General features: G+C 41.0%; 1 protein-coding gene and 1 non-coding gene across 7 annotated transcripts; one reads left to right on the plus strand and one right to left on the minus strand.

The window, feature by feature from the left end:
- The first annotated feature begins 2,328 nt into the window (after positions 1-2,328).
- DNTTIP2 (deoxynucleotidyltransferase terminal interacting protein 2) lies at positions 2,329-14,597 on the plus strand. 6 transcript variants are annotated; one of them, XR_006283493.1, is made up of 8 exons: positions 2,577-2,843; positions 4,918-6,728; positions 8,754-8,889; positions 9,785-9,880; positions 10,482-10,646; positions 11,978-12,087; positions 13,265-13,466; positions 13,875-13,931. XR_006283493.1 is itself a non-coding variant. In XM_043521493.1 (8 exons), the coding sequence occupies exons 1-8, from the start codon at positions 2,592-2,594 to the stop codon at positions 13,966-13,968; spliced, it is 2,631 nt and encodes an 876-aa protein (XP_043377428.1). In that variant the 5' UTR covers positions 2,577-2,591; the 3' UTR covers positions 13,969-14,597. The 6 variants fall into 6 exon arrangements, 4 of the variants coding, with proteins under 4 accessions (XP_037761938.1, XP_043377428.1, XP_043377429.1 ...); XM_043521493.1 differs by lacking the exon at positions 13,265-13,466 and having other exon boundaries at positions 4,918-6,529; positions 6,563-6,728; positions 13,875-14,597; XM_043521494.1 differs by lacking the exon at positions 13,265-13,466 and having other exon boundaries at positions 4,918-6,529; positions 6,596-6,728; positions 13,875-14,597.
- A 6,379-nt stretch (positions 14,598-20,976) lies between these two features.
- Positions 20,977-21,061, minus strand: TRNAR-UCU. Its single transcript is given in 2 exon segments — positions 20,977-21,012; positions 21,025-21,061. It is a non-coding gene; the product is annotated as a tRNA-Arg (tRNA).
- Between the last annotated feature and the right edge of the window lie 3,229 nt (positions 21,062-24,290).

A 24,290-nucleotide genomic window follows, 5' to 3' on the forward strand; every position in this document is an offset into this window, starting at 1 on the left:
ACACAAACCCACTCTCCTGCTGGTAATAGCTTATCTAAAGTATAGAAGCCCTCTACACCAACATTCCACATAAAGATGGACTACAAGCCGTCAAGAACACTATCCCCGATAATGTCACGGCTAACCTGGTGGCTGAACTTTGTGACTTTGTCCTTACCCATAACTATTTTACATTTGGGGACAATGTATACCTTCAGATCAGCGGCACTGCTATGGGTACCCGCATGGCCCCACAGTATGCCAACATTTTTATGGCTGACTTAGAACAACGCTTCCTCAGCTCTTGTCCCCTAACGCCCCTACTCTACTTGCGCTATATTGATGACATCTTCATCATCTGGACCCATGGAAAAGAAGCCCTTCAGGAATTCCACCGTGATTTCAACAATTTCCATCCCACCATCAACCTCAGCCTGGTCCAGTCCACACAAGAGATCCACTTCCTGGACACTACAGTGCTAATAAACGATGGTCACATAAACACCACCCTATACCGGAAACCTACTGACTGCTATTCCTATCTACATGCCTCCAGCTTTCACCCTGACCACACCACACGATCCATCGTCTACAGCCAAGCTCTGCGATACAACCGCATTTGCTCCAACCCCTCAGACAGAGACAAACACCTACAAGATCTCTATCAAGCATTCTGACAACTACAATACCCACCTGCGGAAGTGAAGAAACAGATTGATAGAGCCAGAAGAGTTCCCAGAAGTCACCTACTACAGGACAGGCCTAACAAAGAAAATAACAGAACGCCACTAGCCGTCACCTTCAGCCCCCAACTAAAACCCCTCCAACTCATTATTAAGAATCTACAACCTATCCTGAAGGATGACCTAACACTCTCACAAATCTTGGGAGACAGGCCAGTCCTTGCCTACAGACAGCCCCCCAACCTGAAGCAAATACTCACCAGCAACTACATACCATACAACAGAACCACTAACCCAGGAACCTATCCTTGCAACAAAGCCCGTTGCCAACTGTGCCCACATATCTATTCAGGGGACACCATCACAGGGCTTAATAACATCAGCCACACTATCAGAGGCTCGTTCACCTGCACATCCACCAATGTGATATATGCCATCATGTGCCAGCAATGCCCCTCTGCCATGTACATTGGTCAAACTGGACAGTCTCTACGTAAAAGAATAAACGGACACAAATCAGATGTCAAGAATTATAACATTCATTAACCAGTCGGAGAACACTTCAATCTCTCTGGTCACGCAATTACAGACATGAAAGTTGCAATATTACAACAAAAAAACTTCAAATCCAGACTCCAGCGAGAAACTGTTGAATTGGAATTCATTTGCAAATTTGATACAATTAACTTAGGCTTGAATAGAGACTGGGAGTGGCTAATTCATTATTCAAGGTAACCTATTTCCCCTTTTTTTCCTACCTCCCCCCCCCCTCAGACGTTCTTGTTAAACCCTGGATTTGTGCTGGAAATGGCCCACCTTGATTATCATACACATTGTAAGAAGAGTGGTCACTTTAGATAAGCTATTACCAGCAGGAGAGTGGGTTTGGGGGGGAGGTGAGAAAACCTGGATTTGTGCTGGAAATGGCCCACCTTGATTATCATACACATTGTAAGGAGAGTGATCACTTTAGATAAGCTATTACCAGCAGGAGAGTGGGGTGGGAGGAGGTATTTTTTCATGCTTTGTGTGTATATAAAATGATCTTCTACACTTTCCACAGTATGTATCCGATGAAGTGAGCTGTAGCTCACGAAAGCTTATGCTCAAAAAAATTGGTTAGTCTCTAAGGTGCCACAAGTACTCCTTTTCTTTTTGCAACTACTTAAAGGGTGTTCCAAAGAGGATGGAGCTATGCTGTTCTCAGTGGTACCAGATGACAGACTAAGGAGCAATAGTCTCAGATTGTAGTGGGGGAGGTCTAGGTTGGATATTAGAAAAAACTAGCTCAGGAGGAGGGTGGTGAGACACTGGAATGGGTTACTTAGGGAGGTGGTGGACTCCCTAAACTCAGAGGTTGTTAAGGTCATGCTCGACAAAGCCCTGGCTGGGATGATTTAGTTGGGGATTGGTCCTGCTCTGGGCAGGGGGTTGGACTAGATGACCTCCAGAGGTCCCTTCCAACCCTGATATTCTATGATTCTGTGACAGCTGTTGACGGGTCTGCGCGGCCGTAGTCGACCCTGCAGGGGCCCAGTCCCCAGCCGTCAGGAACCACCTGTTGGGCTCCAAACATCCGGCGAGCGGCGGTGCAAACCGGAGCCACAGGCGCTGGCTGCTCGCGGCTCCCCTGCTCGGGCTTTTCCGAGCAGCCGGGGGCGCCAGAACCGTGCTGAAGGAGGCTGGGACGCTCTGTGCCAACAGGAGTCCCCCAGGGGGGTTAAGGCCCCCGCACGGCCCCAGGCTCCGTGAAGACGGACCCGCCGTGACACCGAGTAGTCGGCAGAGGCGGGGCCGCGCCCCGGGTGTCCCCTCCTCGCCGGCCCCGGCCGCGGAGGCGGCTGTGCCCCGCCGGAGCTCTTTTCCCGGCGGCCCGGGCCGGAAGGCGGCGGGGCGGGGCGCTGCGGACACTGCGGCACGCGGGGGAAGATGGTGGCCACGCGGCGAGCAGCGCGGCGCGGGCCCGAGCCCGCTGCCCCGGCTGCGGCAGAGGTAGGAGGCAACCGCAAGCCCCGTGCCAGGGCCTGGCTGGTCTGCGCGCTCCGCGGGCCGGGCGCGTGCGCTGCCCAGGGCTCGGCCCAGCGTGTGGGGCCCCCGGCACGGGGGGAGGCTGCCGAGCGGCTCCCCTCGCCCTGCAGCGTGGGGCCTGCTCTGCCCAAGGAGGTTGCAGCCCGGCCCCGGGTGAGTGGCCTGGAGCCCCCGGGGGCCTCCGGCGAGGTGCGGGCTGTGCCACAGGGCCGGGTAGTGGTGCTAGGTCTGGCCTGGCTAGCAGGCTAGGGGTGACCCGAGCCCAGATACCCCGGTGATGGGCCTGGTAGAAATGATTGACCGGGGCCTGGGTGGTCCCAGTGGGTGGCAGCCGCCCGGGCTGTTAGTCCCCCCCGTCCCGGCTCTTGGGTCTCCTGCAGGTGACGGTGGTGGCGGGTGCTTGCCTGCCCGCGTTGCTGAGGCGGGCTGGTCCCCTTCTCCAGCGGTTCGATTGCCTGCCGCCACGGGCTTGAAAGTGAGGTATGCAGCTGATGAAGTGAGCTGTAGCTCACGAAAGCTTATGCTCAAATAAATTGGTTAGTCTCTAAGGTGCCACTATACTCCTTTTCTTTCTGCGAATACAGACTAACACGGCTGCTACTCTGAAACCTGTGTATTAGTTGTAGCTTAAACTGTGGCAGGGAACAGTTGAAAGGATCCCTAAACAAGAGAAGTTTCTGAGTAGCAGCCGTGTTAGTCTGTATTCGCAGAAAGAAAAGGAGGACTTGTGGCACCTTAGAGACTAACCAATTTATTTGAGCATAAGCTTTTGTGAGCTACAGCTTATGCTCAAATAAATTTTTTAGTCTCTAAGGTGCCACAAGTCCTCCTTTCCTTTTTGCTAAACATGAGAGAGATTTAATAATTGGACACACTTCTGCATTTCTTTTATCTTTTTTTTTCTATAATGGCTTTCTCACTCTTTGGCTATTTAACTGATTGGGGGGCTTTTGGGATACACTCTGTATGACAGATGCTGTTCAGAATAAAATGGCAGTGTATTGACAAATAGGAATCGCAGCGTGGGGGATTCTGTTAGATTCATTACCAGTTTTTACATAGCAGCAGTCGCTTGTGGTGCCTTTCATCATCCAGTGCTAGCCAGGAAGTTTTGAGTATTTCGATGCGATACAGACTTTGCAACGGTTATCCATGCTTTGGCACTGCAAGGCTAGACTGCTGAAGCATCGTTGCATAGATACCATTGCGTTAGGAGGGTTTAGGACTACTCTAGATAGTATATTCTCCTTAAAATAGTATATTCTGTCTGCCAGAAGGTTCCTGCTATTGCAGAATGCATTTGCCTGCCGTGGAACAAGCTTCAATGAATATATAACATTTGAACCCAAGTCTTTGTACTGACTTTTATTTATTAATACCAGTTCAAGGTGTTGGTAATCTTTGTAGCCATGAATGGTCTGGGTCAAAGCTCTTTGAAAGGCTGACTCTATACCTTATTGTGGGAATTACAATCCCCTCTGATGCTCTTGCTATCAGTTCCTAGGCTTAAACAGTTAGCAGCTAGGGATGGGTGTCTGAGTTAAGGAATTCCATGTTTGGAATCGGCTTCTTATGACAGCCTGCCAAACCCACATTGAACTAGATTCAGAGCATTTTGTTTAGTTGATGTATTTTTTGGGTATTTTTTGCTTATTCTTGCACAGAAGATAGAATTCCAGTTGGTGTGGGATCTGGTGTCCTAACAGTGATTTATACCACCTTTGTGGTCCTAGAGGACAGTCCATAGGGCTGTTCTGGCAGCTGGAGATTGCTGGACCTCAGGCCATTCTCAGCTGTCCAGTTACATAAATAAATCACAATTAACTCTGACAGATTTAATAAAGGACTGTGTGGAGGTATAAAGCAGAAAAAACAACAGGAAAATGAATTGCTGGACATAAAAGCATATCTATGAGGCCTCCAACAGCACACATCTCAGGAAGTAGGATTCTGCCAGGAGGAAGCAATGTGGACAAAGTGATGCTAGTTTGCGAAAGGAATAAGTGGGCAAATGAGTGATGAATAATGGAGCTTCTTCACCTGCAGGTTGTGGTACTAAACATTGCATAATGCAAAATGTATGTCATCACATTAACTTTCTCTAGACAGTTATTTTAAAAGTCAAAATGCTTGTGAATTTGAGGCCAGAATTACTCATATGACTCCTTTAAAAGTGTATTTTTCTGTGGAAATGTCTTGTTTGTTGTTAATCTTTTTATTTCTGTAGCTGGCATCTGCTGAAGTTAGTACTCCTGTTTCTGCAAAGATGTCCAGGAGAAGAACTAAAGGAAACTCTCAGCCAGAAATCATTCATGAATCTCAGGATGAGGGGTTGGAAGATGCTGAAACAAAATCAGATCTTGGTGATCCCTCTGAGGCACAAACAACTAAGAATAGAGACAAAAATGTGCATTCAGCAAAATCATGTGTTGAGCCACAGGCTGATGGAGATGAAGCAGAATCAAATTACTCTGCCGTGTCCGAACTTGAGACACCTTTATTCATAAGGATAACAAGGAGAAGACAAATCACAATTCCTTATCAACCAGATTCACCAGCCAAAAATAGGCCTAGCAAGGCAGCTCTTCTAAGTGAATTAAGTAAATCTCAAGATGAAGATGTCTCTGAAGCTGAGTCATGTTCTTCAGCTGTATCTGGCGTCTGTACAACTAGTGCTACAAGAACTACGAGAAGCAGGAAATGCAAAGCTAAACTCCACCCAGATCCAGTTTGTGAAGCCCAAGCTGAAGAGGTTTCTGATGCAGAGTCATGGTGCTCGGGTCTTTGTGTGGAGCCAACTGTAACTACCAAAAGAATAACTAGGAGTATGCTAATGAAAGCGCAAGCAGAAACCATTAGACAAACTGAGAAAAAAGTTAGTGAAGTTGTGCTGGAAGATGAGACGTTAACTGAGGACAGAATTAAATCCCAACCAGTAGACATATCTGACTGTGAACGTGTCACAAAATCTGATTCTGATACAGAGCAAGCTTCCTCTCTTTCATCTAATAGATACGTCACTCAGAGTAATAAACAACCCAGCCCCTGCAAGACCCAATGCCAGACTGAATCTGCCAATACAAACCCAAGTGATGACCCAAAACAAGTTTTAATTGATTCAACACCCAGCAGTCCTAAAGAAACAGGAAAAAGATGTACCATAGAATCTCCTAAAAAAGAAGCAATAAAGGAGACACACTTTGAAATTGTAGATAACTCAGAGGAAATGTTAGAAAAGGAGAGACACATAACTGGAAAAGAATCACAGTTGAAAAGTGCTTCCCTTTTTCTATCTGACCATGAGAGCCTTGATGAGTCCTTTAAGTCGCAAAGGCAGACAACCCCAAGTAAAAGCAAAATAATTTCAGAACACCAAAAAGCAGATATTGGGGAGGCTACACAGAGATCTTTAACCCATGGAGATGAATTAATGGTAGCAGACAAGCCAACTAGCACAACAAGCACCCCACAAAAGGGCACATACCTATCACCAGTTGGTGGTGACAGTGATGGTGACTGCAAAATGTCTATCAATGTAGACAATGGTGTAAGTCAAGCAGAACTAGTTACTAAATCCTCCTCACATGTAACCAAAAGATCATGTAATAAAAAGGAATCTGCTGCGTTGCTCCTGAGCAGCGATGAGAGTGATGAAATGGAAAACAGTGATGTGGAAGAAGTGAGTGATGTAGGAGAAAATCTGTATTGTACAGAGACCAGAAATCAGACGTCATCCTTGAACAAATCTTTAGAAAAAGACTCATCACATGGAGAACTGTTTGTAATTGACACAGAACCTGGTTTGGATGGCAACAAAAAGTATTACCTAGAACAGGAAGATAGAAGGAGCGATGCAGAAAGTAAGGATGAAGATAGAAGGAGCGATGCAGAAAGTAAGGATGAAGATAGAAGGAGCGATGCAGAAAGTAAGGATGAAGAAAGTGAAAGAGATGAGTCTTCAGATCTGGAAGATAATGAGGAGGAGTTCGTAGATGAGGATGAACATGCATATTTATTGAAAAAGAAAAAGCCTAATATGTAAGTGTTTTTACAGATAACTTAAGCAGCCACATACAATTCTAACAGGCAACTTGTTAGTATACTAATGAGAGAGTTCTTGTGATATAATCAATGTGTGAAACTGGAGTTGCTTGAACTCCAAAGTGGAATTATAGCTCCACAGTTCAACAAGTCTTTCTGTTATGCATACATCCAGACACAGGTCTGTGACATGCAGAGGTTCCACCAGTGTGGCTGTCCTTTAAGGACCCTTTAGTGGTGTTTCCCTCGTCCAGCTGATACCAGTTGTTGTTTTTTTTTAAAAAGTCTTTTTATCACCACCTGAGGCTCTTTCTTTCCAGCTGTAATGGTACCTTTCCTCACTGCAGGAGTGGCTCTCCCCACCCTCTCCAATATCTATTTTTGTTGGCTGAATCTCATAAAAATTCATAGTTTCAGCATTCCTATGAATTACAGAGCTCTTTAGATGGAGTGCAGTGTTCTTAATACTGAAAACACTGTCATTTAATCATCTTAGTAGTTTTTGAAATAAAGTGTACAAAACTGGGAAGTTGAAAAAACAAACGTCATTCCTTGTTTTTTCTTTAAGGTAGGTAAATAAAGACAAAGGTTTTTAAAACTTAAGTGAAAGGGAGGAACAGGAATGCATGGCACTGTCCAAGCTAATAATGGGTATTTGTGAACCCTGCCTATTTCAGTTCATTTGATGAAATAGTTCGCTATCTTGCTAAGGTAGCCACACATGCAAACAGATCACAGCCTTTTATCATTCCAAGCATTTGTAAAAATTGCTTTAAAATAAAACTTATTAAGCACTAGACCTGAGCCTAGAACCCAGGTGGTTCCATATCAAAGCCTAACTAATTTGCCATTGAACCTCTCTGTTCCTTGGTTCCCACATATTAAAAAACCCTGCTTTGCATAGACAATGCTTTCATTTGTAGATCACAAATACTTTCCCAAAGGTACACTTGCCCTAAGTAGAGAGATTTAACTGTCCCTGAGTTTGATATTAATAAATATAATGAGACTTTTAAAGCCACTTGACTAAGTTTAGGGTGTTTTGTTTATTTAAGCACCCAAAATTTCACAAAACCCAATAGTAAAACACTTTTTAAAATATTTTATAATTCAAGTGAAAATGTTTGTTTAGTTTACACATCCCCCTGCAGCCTTTGCAACCCAAACTTTGCATATTTAGGCTAGGCTGAAACTGACTAGCCTGGGTTTGTTGTGTTAATTGCATACACAGTTCATTGTTTTCTTAACATTTTATAGCTTGCATTAAATCTTTTCAACAGAAAACATGCCTCTCAAATTGACCATCAAACATATTTTATGAATTAGTTAATTGAATTGCCAGAATGCAGTAATGGGACGAATGGTGCAATGTGTATTACGTTTTCAAAATTTAGTTTCTAATAATATAAAGTATTATTAGGAATACAGGCAAGGGCATTAGAAATCTCAGTGTATGTCTGATGGTAGCAAACACACAGGCACTAGTGTTCAAGAATCTAATGTTTCTACCTCCAACTTGTTCTTCTGCTTTTACTTGTTCTTGTTGCTTCTTGCTCTTCTGTTTGGATTCCTTGTTAACAAATTACAAAATGTATAAAAGATAGGCAGTGACCTTGAATTTTTCATTTTGAAAGTCAAAACACATTGAAAAGGAATATTTTGATGACATAGATAGGAATGTCCAAGATAGGGATGTACCCAACAAGTCAGGGAAGGCTTTGTGGAAGTGATTCCCCTGTAGTTCTCTCCAACAAACTTTTATTAATAAATGTTATGCTTTATGCCAAGTGGAAGTACGGTATGATTTGCTATACCTATCCACTTCCATTTTTAGTTGTGTAACCTCATTTCCTTGGAGCATTGCAATCTAGAAACCCTCTTATGACAGCTATTTGATATGCACCAGGAGTACAGAGAAGAAGGATTTTCTCTCAATCCTGTCTTTCTTCAGAGGGTACACTGGAAGATCACTATAAACTTGTTAATATTACTGTAATGATTAATGAACCATTTCTCTTTCAGTTTACATCTATCAAGCAGCATAGATCCTGGTCTAAATATCAAGAGTCTTGGAGGCTTATATATTAGCTTTGATGCAGGAAAACAAAAAGCTGGCTCAAGTGCAATAAAACAATTAAAGGGGGAAAAGAAAGAAGAGGTAACATGAATCTAAGATTATAATTTTACACAGATGTCTGGGATTCAAAGATGCTAAAATTAATCCAATTGTGACATTTATTTAAAAAGAAAAGCCTTGCTAGTAGAGTTTGGAGGAAAGAGAAATTCTTCATGGCCAAAGCATTTATTTAAATTTGTTTTTATGATAGAAATTAAATTTATATGGCATGTAAGAGTCTATATAGAGCCCTCAGTGCATTGTAAATACTGCGGATTATCCTACAGAATAGGAGGAAGTCCAGTCCACTCAAATACATGCCGGGTATTTATCTAGAGATTATATTTCATTAATTGAGTTTCTGCTACACTGCATCATTGCAGTTCTAGATAATAATTCCGATGCTGTCAGTTGTAAATGAGAGAGTCTGAGACAGTTACACCCTCAGCAGGAACTTAAACTTGGTGCAAAACAGCACAGCAAAATTAGGTCTGCTCACAATGCTTAATATGAGAACTGCTGAGTTGAAGGGACTTTGACCGCTCCATAGCTGTTTGGGATGGGGTTTTAGTCTGACTGTCAGTGGGATGACAGGCATGCATTGCTTTCCAGCAAAGTTATTTTCTTAGACAGTCCCATCCCTAATGGGCTCATTTACTCTGCCAGCAGGGTCTGCTAGCTCACTTCTTCCAGCGCCAGCCTTCTGCACTTTGTAGCTGGCCAACCCTGTGCTCTCTTTGGTATTAAGAACTCCCACTTCCTCCATCATAGGGCAGGGAAGCTTGTCTCACTTAGCAACCATTTTATTGAGATGATGCTTGCTTATGATTCCCTATCATTTCTCTGCTATCTTATTTGTGTAACCAAATGTGTAATACAATTCAGATCAGTCTCATCAGCAGCATGATTTAAACAATAACTTAGTGATCTCATCTAGCTCTTGCAGAAGAGTATAATAACTCCAGATTTTGAAAAAAAGGACTGTGTTCCACCATTCAGGGAGTCAACCCATCAGATAAAGAAACAGCGCAAGGTAAGTGGATAGCCTCTGACTGTTGCAGAATGGTAACATCTGGCACTACTAAACCAGAATTAGTCTGCTTTTAATCTCTGTTATATGAAAATGTAGAGGTGACATACATGCGTAGCCTTCTTAAGTATATTGATTTATGAACTACAAATTCATATCAGCATTGAAGAGTAATGTGAGATTCAGCCTTCTGGAAATGTTGAGACTGTAGTACAAAGATTGAAAGGGCAAATTCTGATCCCAGTGCTTGGCCTGAGGAGAATCCTTGTCCCAGTTGCAGAGTTGATTAAATTGGCATGTTTTGAAAAGGTCTGGGGCTTCCTTGACATCTTCTTTCCCTATATTTTTATAAGAATATCTTTGCTTACCTGGTGACGTCTGCATAGTTTGTTGTTTTGTTCTCTACAATGTTTGGGAAACATAGATCAGGTCCTTGGGAGGCACCAGTTGCTAAGGTTGGTTAATGCTGATCTGTAAAATCAGACTGTAAAGTTCTCTGAAATATACTCTTTTATTTTAAACGTAGCAACCCTTTGCTTTTTCCTTCCTCTCCACCACAAAAGCTCTTCAGTGCAGTTTTATTGTTCTTTATATTGTGTCATAGGCAGAGCGAGAGAAAACAACAGGTGATGGCTGGTTTGGTATGAAAGCTCCAGAAATGACAAATGAATTGAAAAATGATCTAAAGGCTCTGAAGATGAGGGCTTCCATGGACCCCAAACATTTTTACAAGAAGAATGATAGAGATGGTCTGCCCAAATACTTTCAGGTGAGGAACCAGGAAAAATAAAGAGATCCCGTTACTACTTTTATAGTCCAGAACAGTTATGCTTATTTCCTATCTAGTTATTTTTAGACATCCATATGTCCAAACTCACTTTTACAATTATATGCACATACTATGAAATTATGTTGTTTTCCATTTACTTACAATTTTTGACCTTGATTACAGTCTACAAGTGGGATTTTGTTGCAACCAACTATTTAGCCTTATCTATGTCCTTCTATATATGCCCGTGTTCTGTATTGTTTTTTTGCTTGCTGACTTGGAACTGATTTCACAGGATGGAAATACATCCCTTTGTTTTCAAAATCTGTTTTCACGCCACACAATGGTAATAAATTTGAATCTAGCCTTTCAGATTTTGCAGGTCTTCTCCAGTATATCAGTTTTTTTTTTACAAGTCTATAATAATCATTAATAATTAATCCTCTTATTAGTCAAGATTCTCCTCTGTGGACTGGCTTCATTGATCCACTGAAATTCCTGTTACTGTAGCTATTGCAGCTTAATGTATTTTGTGGTATGACAGTAATTGGAAACTGGTGCAACTTGCAGGAAATCTGGAGTTGTTTTTTATATTTTTAGTTAGGTTCTTAGTCCTTCTTTGCCTCTAGCTATTTGGCATATTCAGCACACATTTACAAATATTCGTTTTTCTCAAAATATTGGTGGCTTGCTTTCAAGGCTGAGCATTGTTATATGCTATTGTAAATTTCCTGTCATGATAGTATCTGGATGCATTCTATTTAATTAAGATCAAGATACACATTTTACCACACTAGGAAATACGTGCTCCATGGGCCTCCCTTATCCCCCTGGTGACCAAACCAACTGCTGTGAAAGATCAGAACTCAGAGAAGTGTCAGCCATGAATCAATGGGAGTTGAAGTGGGCTCAACATTTTTCATGGTAGGGCCCTTAAATCCTGTACTGGGTTAAAAGGTAATAGTAATTGCTGAGCAAAAACTTTGTAGTGATAAAGGACAAGACCTGTGAAAGATTTAATTGCCCCTCCCTCAGGTAATCAAAAATATAATCTTATATAAATTTCGAGAGCTAGGTTGTGATTATCATGGTGTACCAGTTCCTATGTTCAGAACTGCACTGTTTTCACATGCTATTCTTTGTATTAAACATGAGAGGAAAATGGTGATTATGCATACAAAACACTGCTTGTTTCTTTTGGCACTTTGCATTACAGCTTTTCATGATTCCTCCCATTTTTCTCTTCAAACACCTGGGATTTGTCATTAAAAACAAACAAAAACCTTGATATTATGTTGCAGGAAGGCTCATTTTAAATTTTCTTTTCCGAGGTTGGAACTGTGGTTGACACTCCAATAGACTTTTACCATGCTCGAATCCCCAAGAAACAAAGGAAGAGAACCATTGTTGAAGAGCTGCTTGCAGATTCTGAGTTTAGGAGGTATTTAAAAATAAGCTTCTTTATAACTGTAATATTAGCAGTATGATCCATATGAGACAGGAATGTATTGCAATTTTGATTAAAAAAAAACCCAAGTTAACTGAAAGGAAAAAATAAATTAATTTTTTTATTAAATATAAGAAGTAATTCATTAGAGCCAGCTTAATGCCACCACAAGACACTTCCATTCCAGAGATCAGAGTAGCAGGAGTTGATCAATTCATGCTTTACTGAATTAGATAAGTATATTGGAAGCAGTATGCACTATATAAAAATTGTCAGTTATCTAATGGACTATAGGAAGTGAGTTGGTTGGTGGTCTCAGTTTAGTTCCATAATGGAGACAGAAGTCCACGCAAGTGGCAGCCTTACCACAGAGCCTATTGAACTGGGCCTGACCTAACTCCTCTTTTCTGGAAGTGACTTTTGCAGAATAGGATTCAGGCATGTTGATGGGGAAATGAAAGTGAACCTTCTCTGCTGCTACCTGGGCTGTAACTATGCATATAGATGGGATTTCAATTTACAGGGTTGTCAGTTTGGCACCTTTGTGATGATCAAATTTATCTGAATTTTTTTTTTTAAGAATGATTTAATGAGTTAATATTTGATCATCTATAATTCTTGGGGTGGATTGGCAACCTAAACCATTTTGGATATTGGTCTGTTAACATAATACCCTGCTGCAGTTTCTCATCTTTTCATATACATGACACGTTTTTTGGTGTGTGCGCACATGCAAGAGAAACATGGTTGTGATACCAGGAGTTGATTGCAGGTCAGGATTTTAAATGTATTGGAAGCATAGGGTATGGAAACTTCCATAGCTATTTCCTACCAGTATGATTAGCTTTAGCCAATACTCTTTCATAGGCATTGATTAATTCAAAAATATTTATTAAAAGCAGTGTTTAAAGATGAATTGCTGACAAATCCTGACAATTTTAGTGTTTGTGAGTAATTAATAAAGTAACTGAATAAAGCACTTAAGTGTTACAACTGTTTGTCAAGTTTCCTGTTGGCAAGCAGCAGCCTCAGCAAGCACTAAAATGGTGACATTGTTCACGCTGCTAATTGATGCAGGAACAGGAGAATCTGCCCTGGGAAAACAGCTAAACATGTCTTCACTCTGTATGTATTGTTTAATATTAATCTTAGTCTTCTCTCAAATCTGCAGTAGAATAAGACTGACTGTTAATATCAGAGCACACTGAGAGGCTAACATAACATTCAACATAAACTGCTGACAACATTAATAGTATTGGCATCACAGCTCTTGCTGAGCCTGGGCATCGTTAACGGATAGACAGCCATTTAGCAAGCCATAAAACATGTTAGAAGTCTAATTGTGTGCATGATGTAAAAATCCATTGCTCCAGGTAAGAGCTGCTAATGCAAAAATGCTTGGGTGTTTTTACAATTTGCATTTCACTTAATTATTGCTTTTTTACTCAGGGGAGCTTGCCTGTAAAAAGACTAAAATGTTTCATTTATGTTGTGTGATGCAGGAGTCCTTTTCCCCTAAGTTTGATGGTGATAATTCTACCAGCAATATTTCAAAAAGGATTGCAAATATTTGCCTATCGCATCAGCATTACCAGTGTCATTTCTCCTTTACTAGTGATACACTTATCAAACTAAAGAAGTTTGAAACAGAAAACACAAGACAAAACTTACTCTGGCAAAATATTTATTTTGTATCTAAGATTTTTGTAGGTTGCACTCATCTTTTACTTGCTGATTTGACATATTTAATAAAAGTAAATTGACTTTTTGTTGTTGTTCAGATACAATAAAAGGAAGTACCAGGAGATCATGACTGAAAAGGCAGCTCTTGCAGCAGGCAAGAAGAATCGGAAGAAGAAGAAATTTCACAAATAAGCCTGGGAGAAAATAACAAGATGAAACTTTTTTTGTTTTGTTTTTTAATTATAAAATTGTTTACAGAACATTTTGGTGATTGGTTTAAGATTGAAGATGTCGTACTGACTGAGTTAGGGCAGGGCTGGCCCTGTTTTTGCAGTAGTATTTTGACAGGGGAGAATGAGATTTGAGAAATGCAATGGGATTTTGTTCTGTGGACTGGTATAGATATGCAAGAGACAGCATGATTCATTCTTCGTAGAAAAAGGAAAAACCAGACATCCTGTACAAATAAATAGTAGATGGAAATGGTCACGTGAAAGAGCTGGGATTAAAATACAACCTTTTTTTTTAATGGAAAAACCTTTATTAAAAACTGCAATCCTCGGTTTTTTAGTTTTGTGAGAAACTAGAAAACCTGCAGGCACCTGTCACTAAAGACTCATAGTTACTGACGGAGTTTATAAAAACACATGTATTCAACCTACAGTAATCAGTGACTTTTTTAAAAATCTCATTGAGCAGCGATTCAGATTCTGAGCAATGATGCTTCAAAATCATAAACTTACACCTGGTAAAAATAACATTCTGTTGTGTCATACAGGAAAAATAAATTGTCCACAAATGGAGATGAGTTTTAACTCTGATAAAGCCTCCTGAAATCTGTCATCTTGAAGTGGATGTTCATATACTATATTGGTCTAATTTAATGTTAACTTAAAGGGTAAAAATGTAGATTTCAAGGGATACTGCCAAATGTAAGGCATCATCACTTTTGCCTACTTCTTGGTCTCTGTAGAGTCTAGCCCCTATTTACATAATTTATGAAGCACAGTTTCTGTTGAAAGGAGCTTACATTTAATCTTTCTCTTGTTACATTGCTTAATTAAGTTAGTTGTTCCTTATCCATTGCCTCAGTAAGAGTTGTTGCTGGGCTATTCTTTAGCAGCGGTTAATGAGAAATGACTTGTCCATGGATATGACTCTTGCATGCTATTTTAAAAGTAATTCTCGTTCGGCTTGATCTCTGGTGGTGGAGTTTTCCACATCTGAAGACTGAACATAGCATGGTGTAGATTATCCTCCAGATTCTACATATCTATCTTTTTTTAAATCCACTGGTTTTTTTGTTGAGGGTTATGTATTTTTACCACTGTGTGAATTGATGTGAATGACTGCATGGGGTCAGTCAATTTTCTAGTATACACAGACTACCACAACTGGTATTATGATAATTGCCATTCTTGTTGGCAGTTTTAGCTGAGAAGCTAAGAACTGAATGGATGAGGAAGAAAGAACTCTTTTCAACCCTAGTGATAGTCCCTCCAAATCAAGATTGAGGGAAACTGGTACATAGATGTGGAAAGCTTGCACTGCCCCTGCAGATTCTGTAGGTGCCATGCACTTCAGTTTTCCAACCTGTCAGTCCATCACCTTGCATAATCACATGTATTTTCAGTAAAAGTTTAAGCTTTTGAATGACCCCTACAATATTTTTGTACTTCTGTTGCAGCTAATATAGTTCAAATTAATTACTAATGTTAGGATAGATAATAATACAGAAAACGTAATGGTAGAACAGAAGTTGATGGTAGGAAATTACTGGTACTTCATTCAACAATAGTGGGATTGTGTGGGGTAGACTGTCCAGGAGAGGAAAGGGAAAGAAAAACTGAGAAAAGATGATAGAAGTAAAATGTGTAGAGATGGCCTTCATGGTCCTATTTTATAGCTTCCGACAAAAGGAAATGAGACTTAAATAGCGTAGTAAAAAAATTTTATTAAGAAATTGGACATTTGTGTCTGAAAATGTCCTCAGCTCTGAGCAGCTAAGATAGCCTTAGAAGAGCTTCCAACCCTCATGGCTCAAGCCATACACTGATCACCAACTGAAGTTAGGAAGAAATTTCCCCATGTCTCTCTCTTGCATTTGTTTTTTCTAAAGCAACCCAGCATTAGTCACGATTGGAGACAGGCTAGGACCAAGTTTTCGCATTTTGAAACTGCTAAGCTAAAGTGTCAGGTTCAGGACATACAAATACAGATACCCATCACTCCTGTAAATCTTGGCTGAGATGTAGTTCTGTTCTACTATCGTCATTCCTGCATTTGTATCTCAGACCTGTGCATACATCATTGACGATAATGCAAGAACAAGGAAATAAAACCAGAACTGTGCTCTCTTGTGCTCTGTAAGAAATGTGGAGGCAGAAGAATATCAATATTGGACAAACAGGAAAGAACAAAATTGGAATAAGAAAAGTTTTGAAGTGTTTAAGAGTATTATGAACAATGGTCATATGAACTTGTATAAAATTATACAGAATTTTTGTAGCTATTTTTAAAATTATTTTAATTAGAATATATTTTCTGTGCATAGAGTTTTTGTGACATTTTAAAATAAGAGGAAGATGTGGTATCTTAAATTAAAAGCTAACTTATTGACTATGCTGACATTATTATCAAGGCATAATATCATGCCTGCACTATTTATACAAGACTGATATAAAAGGTAAGATACTAAGAAAGTGTTAAAAACTGTTTAAATTTAGAATTGGAACATGAGCACATTGCTGCATTCTTGAGTTCTAATTAAAGAATACATTAGCTCTATTACATATTGTGCCAAATGGAAGCCTATCAGGAGGCCAAATCACTGATAAGCAACACAGATAAAACAAGCCTATAGAAAATAGATTTATAAAAGAACTGTGTTTTGAGAAACTTAATTTTTGTGTGTGTAAACAGTATGTAATATACTAGTTTCTTGTTTGTTGTTCTGTACTGGAGTGACCTGCTCAGATATTTCAGTTTGTAATCATACTGCTTTCTATAGGCTGGCCTGAAAACATAAGCTCTACTATTGCCAAGAGAGATTCCTCTTTAGTTCAAGGGGTAGAAACCTGTGATTTTTGGTGCAGCAGGTGATGTGGTTGTTTTCTATATACAGTATGCACTTGCTGATGGCCTAGGGTCCCTAGACTGTTGCATGTTCTCTGAATATTAGGAGTAGATTTGTTTTCTTGTACTCCTTGCCAGTCTATATCCATCTTTTGTCTCTTGTCTTAAGCTCTCTGGGACAGGGACTGCCTTTTTGTTTATTTGTACAGTGCCTAGTACAATGGGGTCCTGGTCCATGATGAGGGCTCCCAAGCAGTACTGTAATACAAATAATAAAATCTGATTATTTACTTATAGTTTCATTATATCAGCAATGGTACCATGATCAACTTGGTACTATTAATATGGTGCCATTACAATGCCTTGTAGTGAACAAAATTAAGAGGCTGCAACTTTTATGCAGCTGATTTCTCAAACTACTTTCTTGACCTTTCCCTGACTCTCCAGTCTCTTTTTTGAGTTGCCTCTCCGACCACCAACTTGGTCTTTCCAAAACGGAATGTGTCTTTTCTTCTGATTCCTCTTCCTTTCCATAGGGAACACCACTCTGTCCTTCATGTTACGTGATTCTCTTCGAACCCTGTTGCTAATATTTCACAAAGTTGTCACTTTCTCTTTAATCCACCCTTTGTCTGCTAAAAGACTTTGTCCATATGCTGTTCATAATTCTTTGATCACTATAACCTGCTCTCTGGCCTCCCTGCTTTTTATATCCTTCTGCTTTTCAGTTGGTCCAAAATTCTGCACCTAATGTTGTGTTCTGCTTTCCCTCTCCAACCATGTCACTTTTCTTCTTGAATTCCTCTATTGGTTTTGTCTCTTACTGCATCATGTTAAAACTTCTTGTCACCTAAAAGACTTGGCGTTTTTGCTCTTTTCTTCACTCTCAGCTGGGTTCCTTCTATCATACTTGCTCCCTATCCCTGGAGAGCTTTCCTTATCCTTATATTCCCACACTCCCTTCAAGTAATCCTTCCAACTTATTCCCTCTTGAACTCATTTACGTTGTAAGCTTTTTGGAGTAGCTTATCTAGCTTTGTAAAATACTGTGTACATTCACAACATTATTGTATAAATTATTTGTAATAGTATAAGAAAAGGTCCCGAGATAAAATTCCATAAATGATAGCACTAGAGCATGGTGAGTACAAGGATAGGGCCAAGGTGGAGGAGAAACAGTAAACAATGGGAAGGAAATACATCTGTTGGGTAAGTGAAGCATTTACATAGAAAACAGATTCCATAAACTATCTCATACTGTTTCCCTTTTTTTATAATGGGTAAGTGTCAGAGCTGAGATAAATGGTGGAAACAAAACCAAAATGTGAAGTCTGAGAAGAGATTTGAAGTTGCATAAGTCAGCTGGCGCACAGGAGAGTGTCAGACAAAATTAATTCAGTGCTATGAATATGGTGCCTGGATTAATGTCTCCTGCTTTGAAAGAAATGCCTGTCACCACAACATTTATGTGGTAGAGGACGATTATGCTGTGCCAGTATTTAATTGCATTTTGTTAGTAGCCGCATGGGTTTTATTGTAAGTTTGTTAGGCCCACTTCTTCACCCTTAGTGATTTTTTTTTTTTTAATCTGACAAGTGACGTGATTATAATTAAAGCAATTGGCAGGAGATGGAGCTGTAGGAGAGATTATGCAAGATGGAAAAGACTATATTAATGCACATGACTAAAAGTTGGGATTTGAAATTTTTTGCTGCTGTTTAAGTGGTGGTGTTAAAATAGGGTTTCCTCTTTCTTGTTGGGTTTAAAGATGATTGAAATGCTTTTTTTAATCACTTCTGTCTCATTTTTGAATGTGTATATTTTTTAGAGGAAAACAGTAACAAACATAACAGGCCAAATTCAACACTAACTTCATTGCGGTGCCCTCAAGGATGAATTTGACCTACTTTTAAAGAAATTTGTTGGAAAATTATTCTCTTTCTCAAATGATCAGTGCAAACGAGGTGTTTCTTTAAAGAGAACAATAACTTATTTTGTATATTTTGCATGCACCAGGATAGATTGTACCTACAGACTAAAGACATTGCAGCTACAGGATTGCTTTTTTGCAAATACGTGCTGTTTTGAGGAGTTGAGAGTATATTTTTACAAGTCCTTATCGTTTCACCTAATAGGGAAATGAGCTCTAAAATTAAAGGTTGCATTTCTAGTGGTGTTGGTGGAGGAAAGATGATCAGTGGTTTTTTTTTCTATGAACTAGACACACAAATCTGTAATCCTTTTTAAAAGTGCAGAATAAAAAGATAATTTGAGTTCACGGATAAGGAATTGGGAGCAGTGGCTGTTTGAAAAAAGCTGTAACGCAACCTCTGGCTGGAAGTTGAAGCTAAAGAAATGCAGGCTGGACCTCAGGCATAAATTTTTGACAGTGCTAGTAATTAACCACTGGAATATGGTGGATTCTCTGTAAATGCAATTTTAGAATCAAGCTGGGATGTTCTTCTAAAATATATGCTCTAGGAATTATTTTGGGGAAGTACTATGTCTTGTGTTATGCAGGATTTCAAACCGGATGGTTACAATTGTCCCTTCTGGCCTTGGAATCTCTGAAAACAGAGAGAAGGAAAGACACTTATTTGCTGCAGACTTACTGGTCATGTTAGGATGAGATGTACCTGCTGTTTACCATTTATTGTGTAACAGGATCTGTTACAACCAAAGGTCTCAAAGCACTTTGGCCTAAAGATGTTATAAGTACAGGCAGTCCTTGGCCTTACGACACCATGGGTTCTTGAAAATTGCATTGTAACTCGAAATCACAATACATGCCATGTCAATTCAGAATTGACACCCAGATTCAACTTGACAATTGGTTTTGATTTTCTGATGCTCACTCCCCCAGTGGCATATATTGCAGTTCGGAGTTACAACGTTTCGACTGACAACGCAGTTTTCAGCAACCCCTTGTGTCCTAAGGCCGAAGACTGCCTGTACTTAAATCGAAGGTTGTAAAGTCGAGGACGGTCTGTATAGAGCATGGGTACTAGTTTTATAAAATTGGAATGAAAATCTACTAGCCCTAGCCTAGAATCTCTTTAGCAGCACAAAAACCCAAGATCTTTTATTCGTATAAACACAACCCAGCCATCCACAACACCCCACACATTTTTCCTGAGCAGGGGCTTGAGCAGAATTGTGCGGGGTTAAGTTAACACAGGCCTGTACCCGAGATTAACGCTCTCCAGGGAGGCTTCATGCTAATGCAAAGCCCCATGGGTGTTAATCTGGGTCTAGGACCGAGCTGCTGCCTGCGAGCTGGAGCCTGCTCGGGTACGTCCCCGCTTTCACCGCAGGGCCAGGTGAATGTATCGGGCGCCGGCGCTCGGAGGCTCGAGTGACCAGAGCGGAGTCCCCCGGGCCTTGCGCTGCGGGCCTTGTCCCGCCTGTTTTTTGGGCTCCTTGCGGGGGGAGGGGGGCGTCCTGGCCCAAAGCTGGGTGCCAGCCAGCGGGCTCGCCAGTGCAGCGCGCCCGGGGAGGACTCCTGTGCCACAGAGGGGCTCGGAGAAAGCAGCAGCCCGGGCCCCCCGGCGCCTGGCTTCCGCGCTGGGTTCCGCCTTCGTGCGACGCGCGCAGAGGCGGGGTGGCTCCCCCTCGCTGGGCCTGCGGCGGGCCGGGTCTCCCCGTACCCGAGCGGGGTGTGGGGGGTGCGGAGGCGCTGCCCGGTGTGAGGGGCGACGAGTCCCGCGGGTCTGACGCGGGAGCGGGCGGTGGGCCCGTGGGGGTGACTCGCTCCCCAGCTCAAAGACGCCCCTGGCGGCTGGGAGAGGCCCGCAGGTGTCGCGCCGAGCCCGTACCGGGGCCCGGGGAGCAGAGCCCTGGGGTCCGTGGCCAGGGAGCGACCCGCCCCGGCCGCCCTCTGTCGCCTCCCGCAGCCGGGGGAAGGGTGCCGCTCGCACGCTCGTCGGGGCAGGCCGAGCGCGGCCTCCCCTCAGCCCGCTACCCCGAGCGCCTGATCACGGAGGCTCCGAGGCCGGCCGCTGGGGGCTGAAGGCAGGGCCCACGGTGGGCAGCCGCGGGAAGCTCCGGTCGGTCTGTGCCGCGGCGGGGAAAGTTGCCCGAAGAAAAAATTAAAATTATTTTAAAAAAATAATAATAATAAAACTGCGACTCCGCCGGGACTCGAACCCGGAACCTTTGAATCCCTTCATCCTCTAGAAGTCCAATGCGCTATCCATTGCGCCACGGAGCCACCTGTTGGACTCTTTGCACATCAGCCATACAACCTATAGACAAAGCGCGCCACCCTGCTGTATTGAAGGCAATGGGTCAGCAGCGAGAGATGTGGTCCTCTCTTCTTTACTTAATCCAATAAGGTTAGGTCCTGAAAAGAATCACGTTCCCAAACAACCCCACTCACTCCTCCAGCCCTTTCTTAAACTGCTGCTTCTCAAATTTAGTTAAAAAACTTTTAAAAAGGAGAGTTATGTTAGGAAAGAATTTTAAAGTATATTTTATTGCTGATTAATTATATTTGAATCAATACTAATGAATATAATATTAAATCTCTATATTTTATTTCAAATAATTAGGTTTATGCTTATTTATTTATTATACAAAATAAATCAATGGTAATAGCACAGCACATATTCAATGTTCTGTACAGACATTAACAAATCATGGTAATGTTATGTCTATCATTAACCATTTACTTTGTTTAATATTTTTATGCATTTAAACATGATTGTGTTTATTATTCACTACAAATAACTATTAATCATTTATTATCTTTAGTATTGAGAAATTATTTTTAGAGCATACTGTGGAACTGATCTTACAAGTATGTACGTAAGTAAAGTATGCATATGCGTTTTTTGGATTGGGTCCTGTTATCCAAGTACTATAGCAATGAGCACTAAATAAAGGTCCATAAATAAAATCAGTCTTAGATGTATGAAGCATGTTTTATATCACTGTGTTTGTTGATAGGAGTATTAATAATGCTTTCTCTTGACATTGCTTTCGCTTTGTCATAAACATGAAGGAACATAAACTTGAAGGCTCTACTTCTGGAGCCATAGCAGCAATGGTAAAACAAAAAAATTTGTTGGGTCTGCTTGAAACCTTTGGTGCCACCGGACTCCTCGTTGTTCCTGAAACCTTTGAGCTCTCTGAAGTTATGTGGAAGGCATAGAAACACTTTTGCACCTGGCATCAAACCTGAGAAAAACAAATGTGAAATAAATTAGACATACTTCTTCCACATACTTCTGAAGTGCAACCACCTCTGGGGTGCAACTGGGCAGCTGTGACTATGTAATGCACAGCAATCCTACGCAACCATTTAGGATGGGAATTGAAGACTATCTGTCCAGTTGAAATTGCAGCAGGGATTTAGGTAAACAGAATGTGATTATCTGTTGCGCAGATAATATGGCTTTGGTAGAACTTTTCTGCATTAATTACAGGCCATGTTGGCAATCTTAGAACTGATAAATTCCCACTCACTGGCCCTTTATACACAAATGGTGGTGCTTGTGAAGCATGAAACCCAGAAAAGAGCAACACTGTAAGGCTCCTTTTCTTTTGGATTTATCTGTTCTGTTTTTGTACAAGTTCCTTCAAATTACTTCAGAGCTGGTCTTGTTTTCTGTTATGACAATGGATCAATTCAGAATGATTACAGGGAACATAAAATGGCCTTGCAAAATATATAGTGCAAAATCTGGCTCATAACATATCTCACAGAGGGGAACGAATTTCTTACATAAGATTTTCTTTGACCTGCTGAAGGTACCAACAGAATGAAATTCTAAGATATTTCTATGTAAAGTAAAATATCAAAATATGACTAGCCAATATTGCACATGTAGTTTATATTAATTATTTTATTTATTTATTACATTAATAATTAGAGGCTTCAACCAGGTCAGGACCCCATTGTGCTAGATGGTTTACAGACATCTAGTAAAAGACACAGATCCATCCTCAAAGAGTTTGCAATCTGAAAAACAAGATGTAAAAAAAAAAAGTGTAAACTAAAGAGGTGGGCAGTGATGAGAAACACATTTTTTTCGGCATTTGTGTGTACAATACAATAGATACCCAAATGAAATAATACAGTTAACCATGAGTTTTTCATCTTTACAGTATTACCGTTTGGGCCCCAGTTCTGCAAAGACGTCAGTGGGAGCACTCACACTGTAGAAAGTTAAGTACATGCGTAAGTCTTCATGGGACGGGGACCTTAGATTGTTAGCTCTCTAGGATTTATGTATTTATTTTTGTTTGTGAATTGCTTAGCGCTTGGGTTTGATGTTGGAATGATGAGTGTGTGAGTCAAGTCACTGAGAGAGAGAGAGAGATTGTTCCAATTAGAAGATATTTTTGAACTCTGTAAAAAATGTGTGGGTGGAGAGATCAAAAGCAGGATAAATTAGAGAGTGAAAATTCTACAGATTACATGACTGAATTATCCCAAATGTAAATGAAAACAAGTGTAGCTTACAATTGAATTCTTGAGTGATTAATATACCTGTGGCATTGCTCCAAATGATGTGAGTGCCTGTTGCTAAATCAAGTCCTCAGAGACAGAGGGAGTAAAATTCCAGCACCAAGTCCATGGCAAAACTTCCTTTAACTTCAACAAGGTCAGGATTTTTGGTCAAGATCTGTAATCATGCTCTAAGGTCAGTTGGATTTTGAACAGGTTGTAGGATCATACTAGGTAGAGGTAGAAAAGACCCATAGGCACTAACATAATAAGCATGTGACTGTGAAAAAGGCAAATGTGATCCTAGGACCCTTAGGCATGGCATTTCCAGTAAAAACAGAGAAGTGTTTAATGCCATTGCACAAGGCATTGGTAAGACCTCATTTGGAATACTGTGTACAGTTCTGGTCACCCATGTTCAAGAAAGATAAATTAAAACTGGAACAGGCGGCAAGAAGAGCTACTAGGATGATCAGGGGCCTATTTTATGAGAGGAGACTAGAAGAGCTTGGCTTGTTTAGACTTGCAAAAAGGGGATATGATTGCACTGTATAAATACATTAGGGGGTAAATACCAGGCAGGGTGATGAGCTATTTAAGATAAAGGATAATGTTGGCACAAGAACAAGTGGCTATAAACTGACCATGAACAAATTCAGGCTGGCAATTAGAAGAAAGTTTCTAACCATCAGAGGGGTGAGGTTCTGGAAGAGCCTCCCAATAGAAGTTGTGGGGACAAACAACTTAATTTGTTTTTAAGAAAGAGCTGTATAAATTTATGAGTGCAATTGTATGATTGGGTTGCATGCATATGATGGTGCGGGGCAGGGCTCAGTAGCCTGAGGGCTCATTTCTGATTTGTCTTGTGTGCCTAAAGCTCATGCTTCAGAGATTTAACTGGCCACCACCAGGGGTCAGGAAGGAATTCTGGAAGGTTTATATTCTGGAAGGTTTTTGTATCTCCTTCCCCTGAAGCATCAGGGATCAT

This window comes from Chelonia mydas, chromosome 8, assembly GCF_015237465.2.
Source record: "Chelonia mydas isolate rCheMyd1 chromosome 8, rCheMyd1.pri.v2, whole genome shotgun sequence".
Classification (NCBI taxonomy): domain Eukaryota; kingdom Metazoa; phylum Chordata; order Testudines; family Cheloniidae; genus Chelonia; species Chelonia mydas.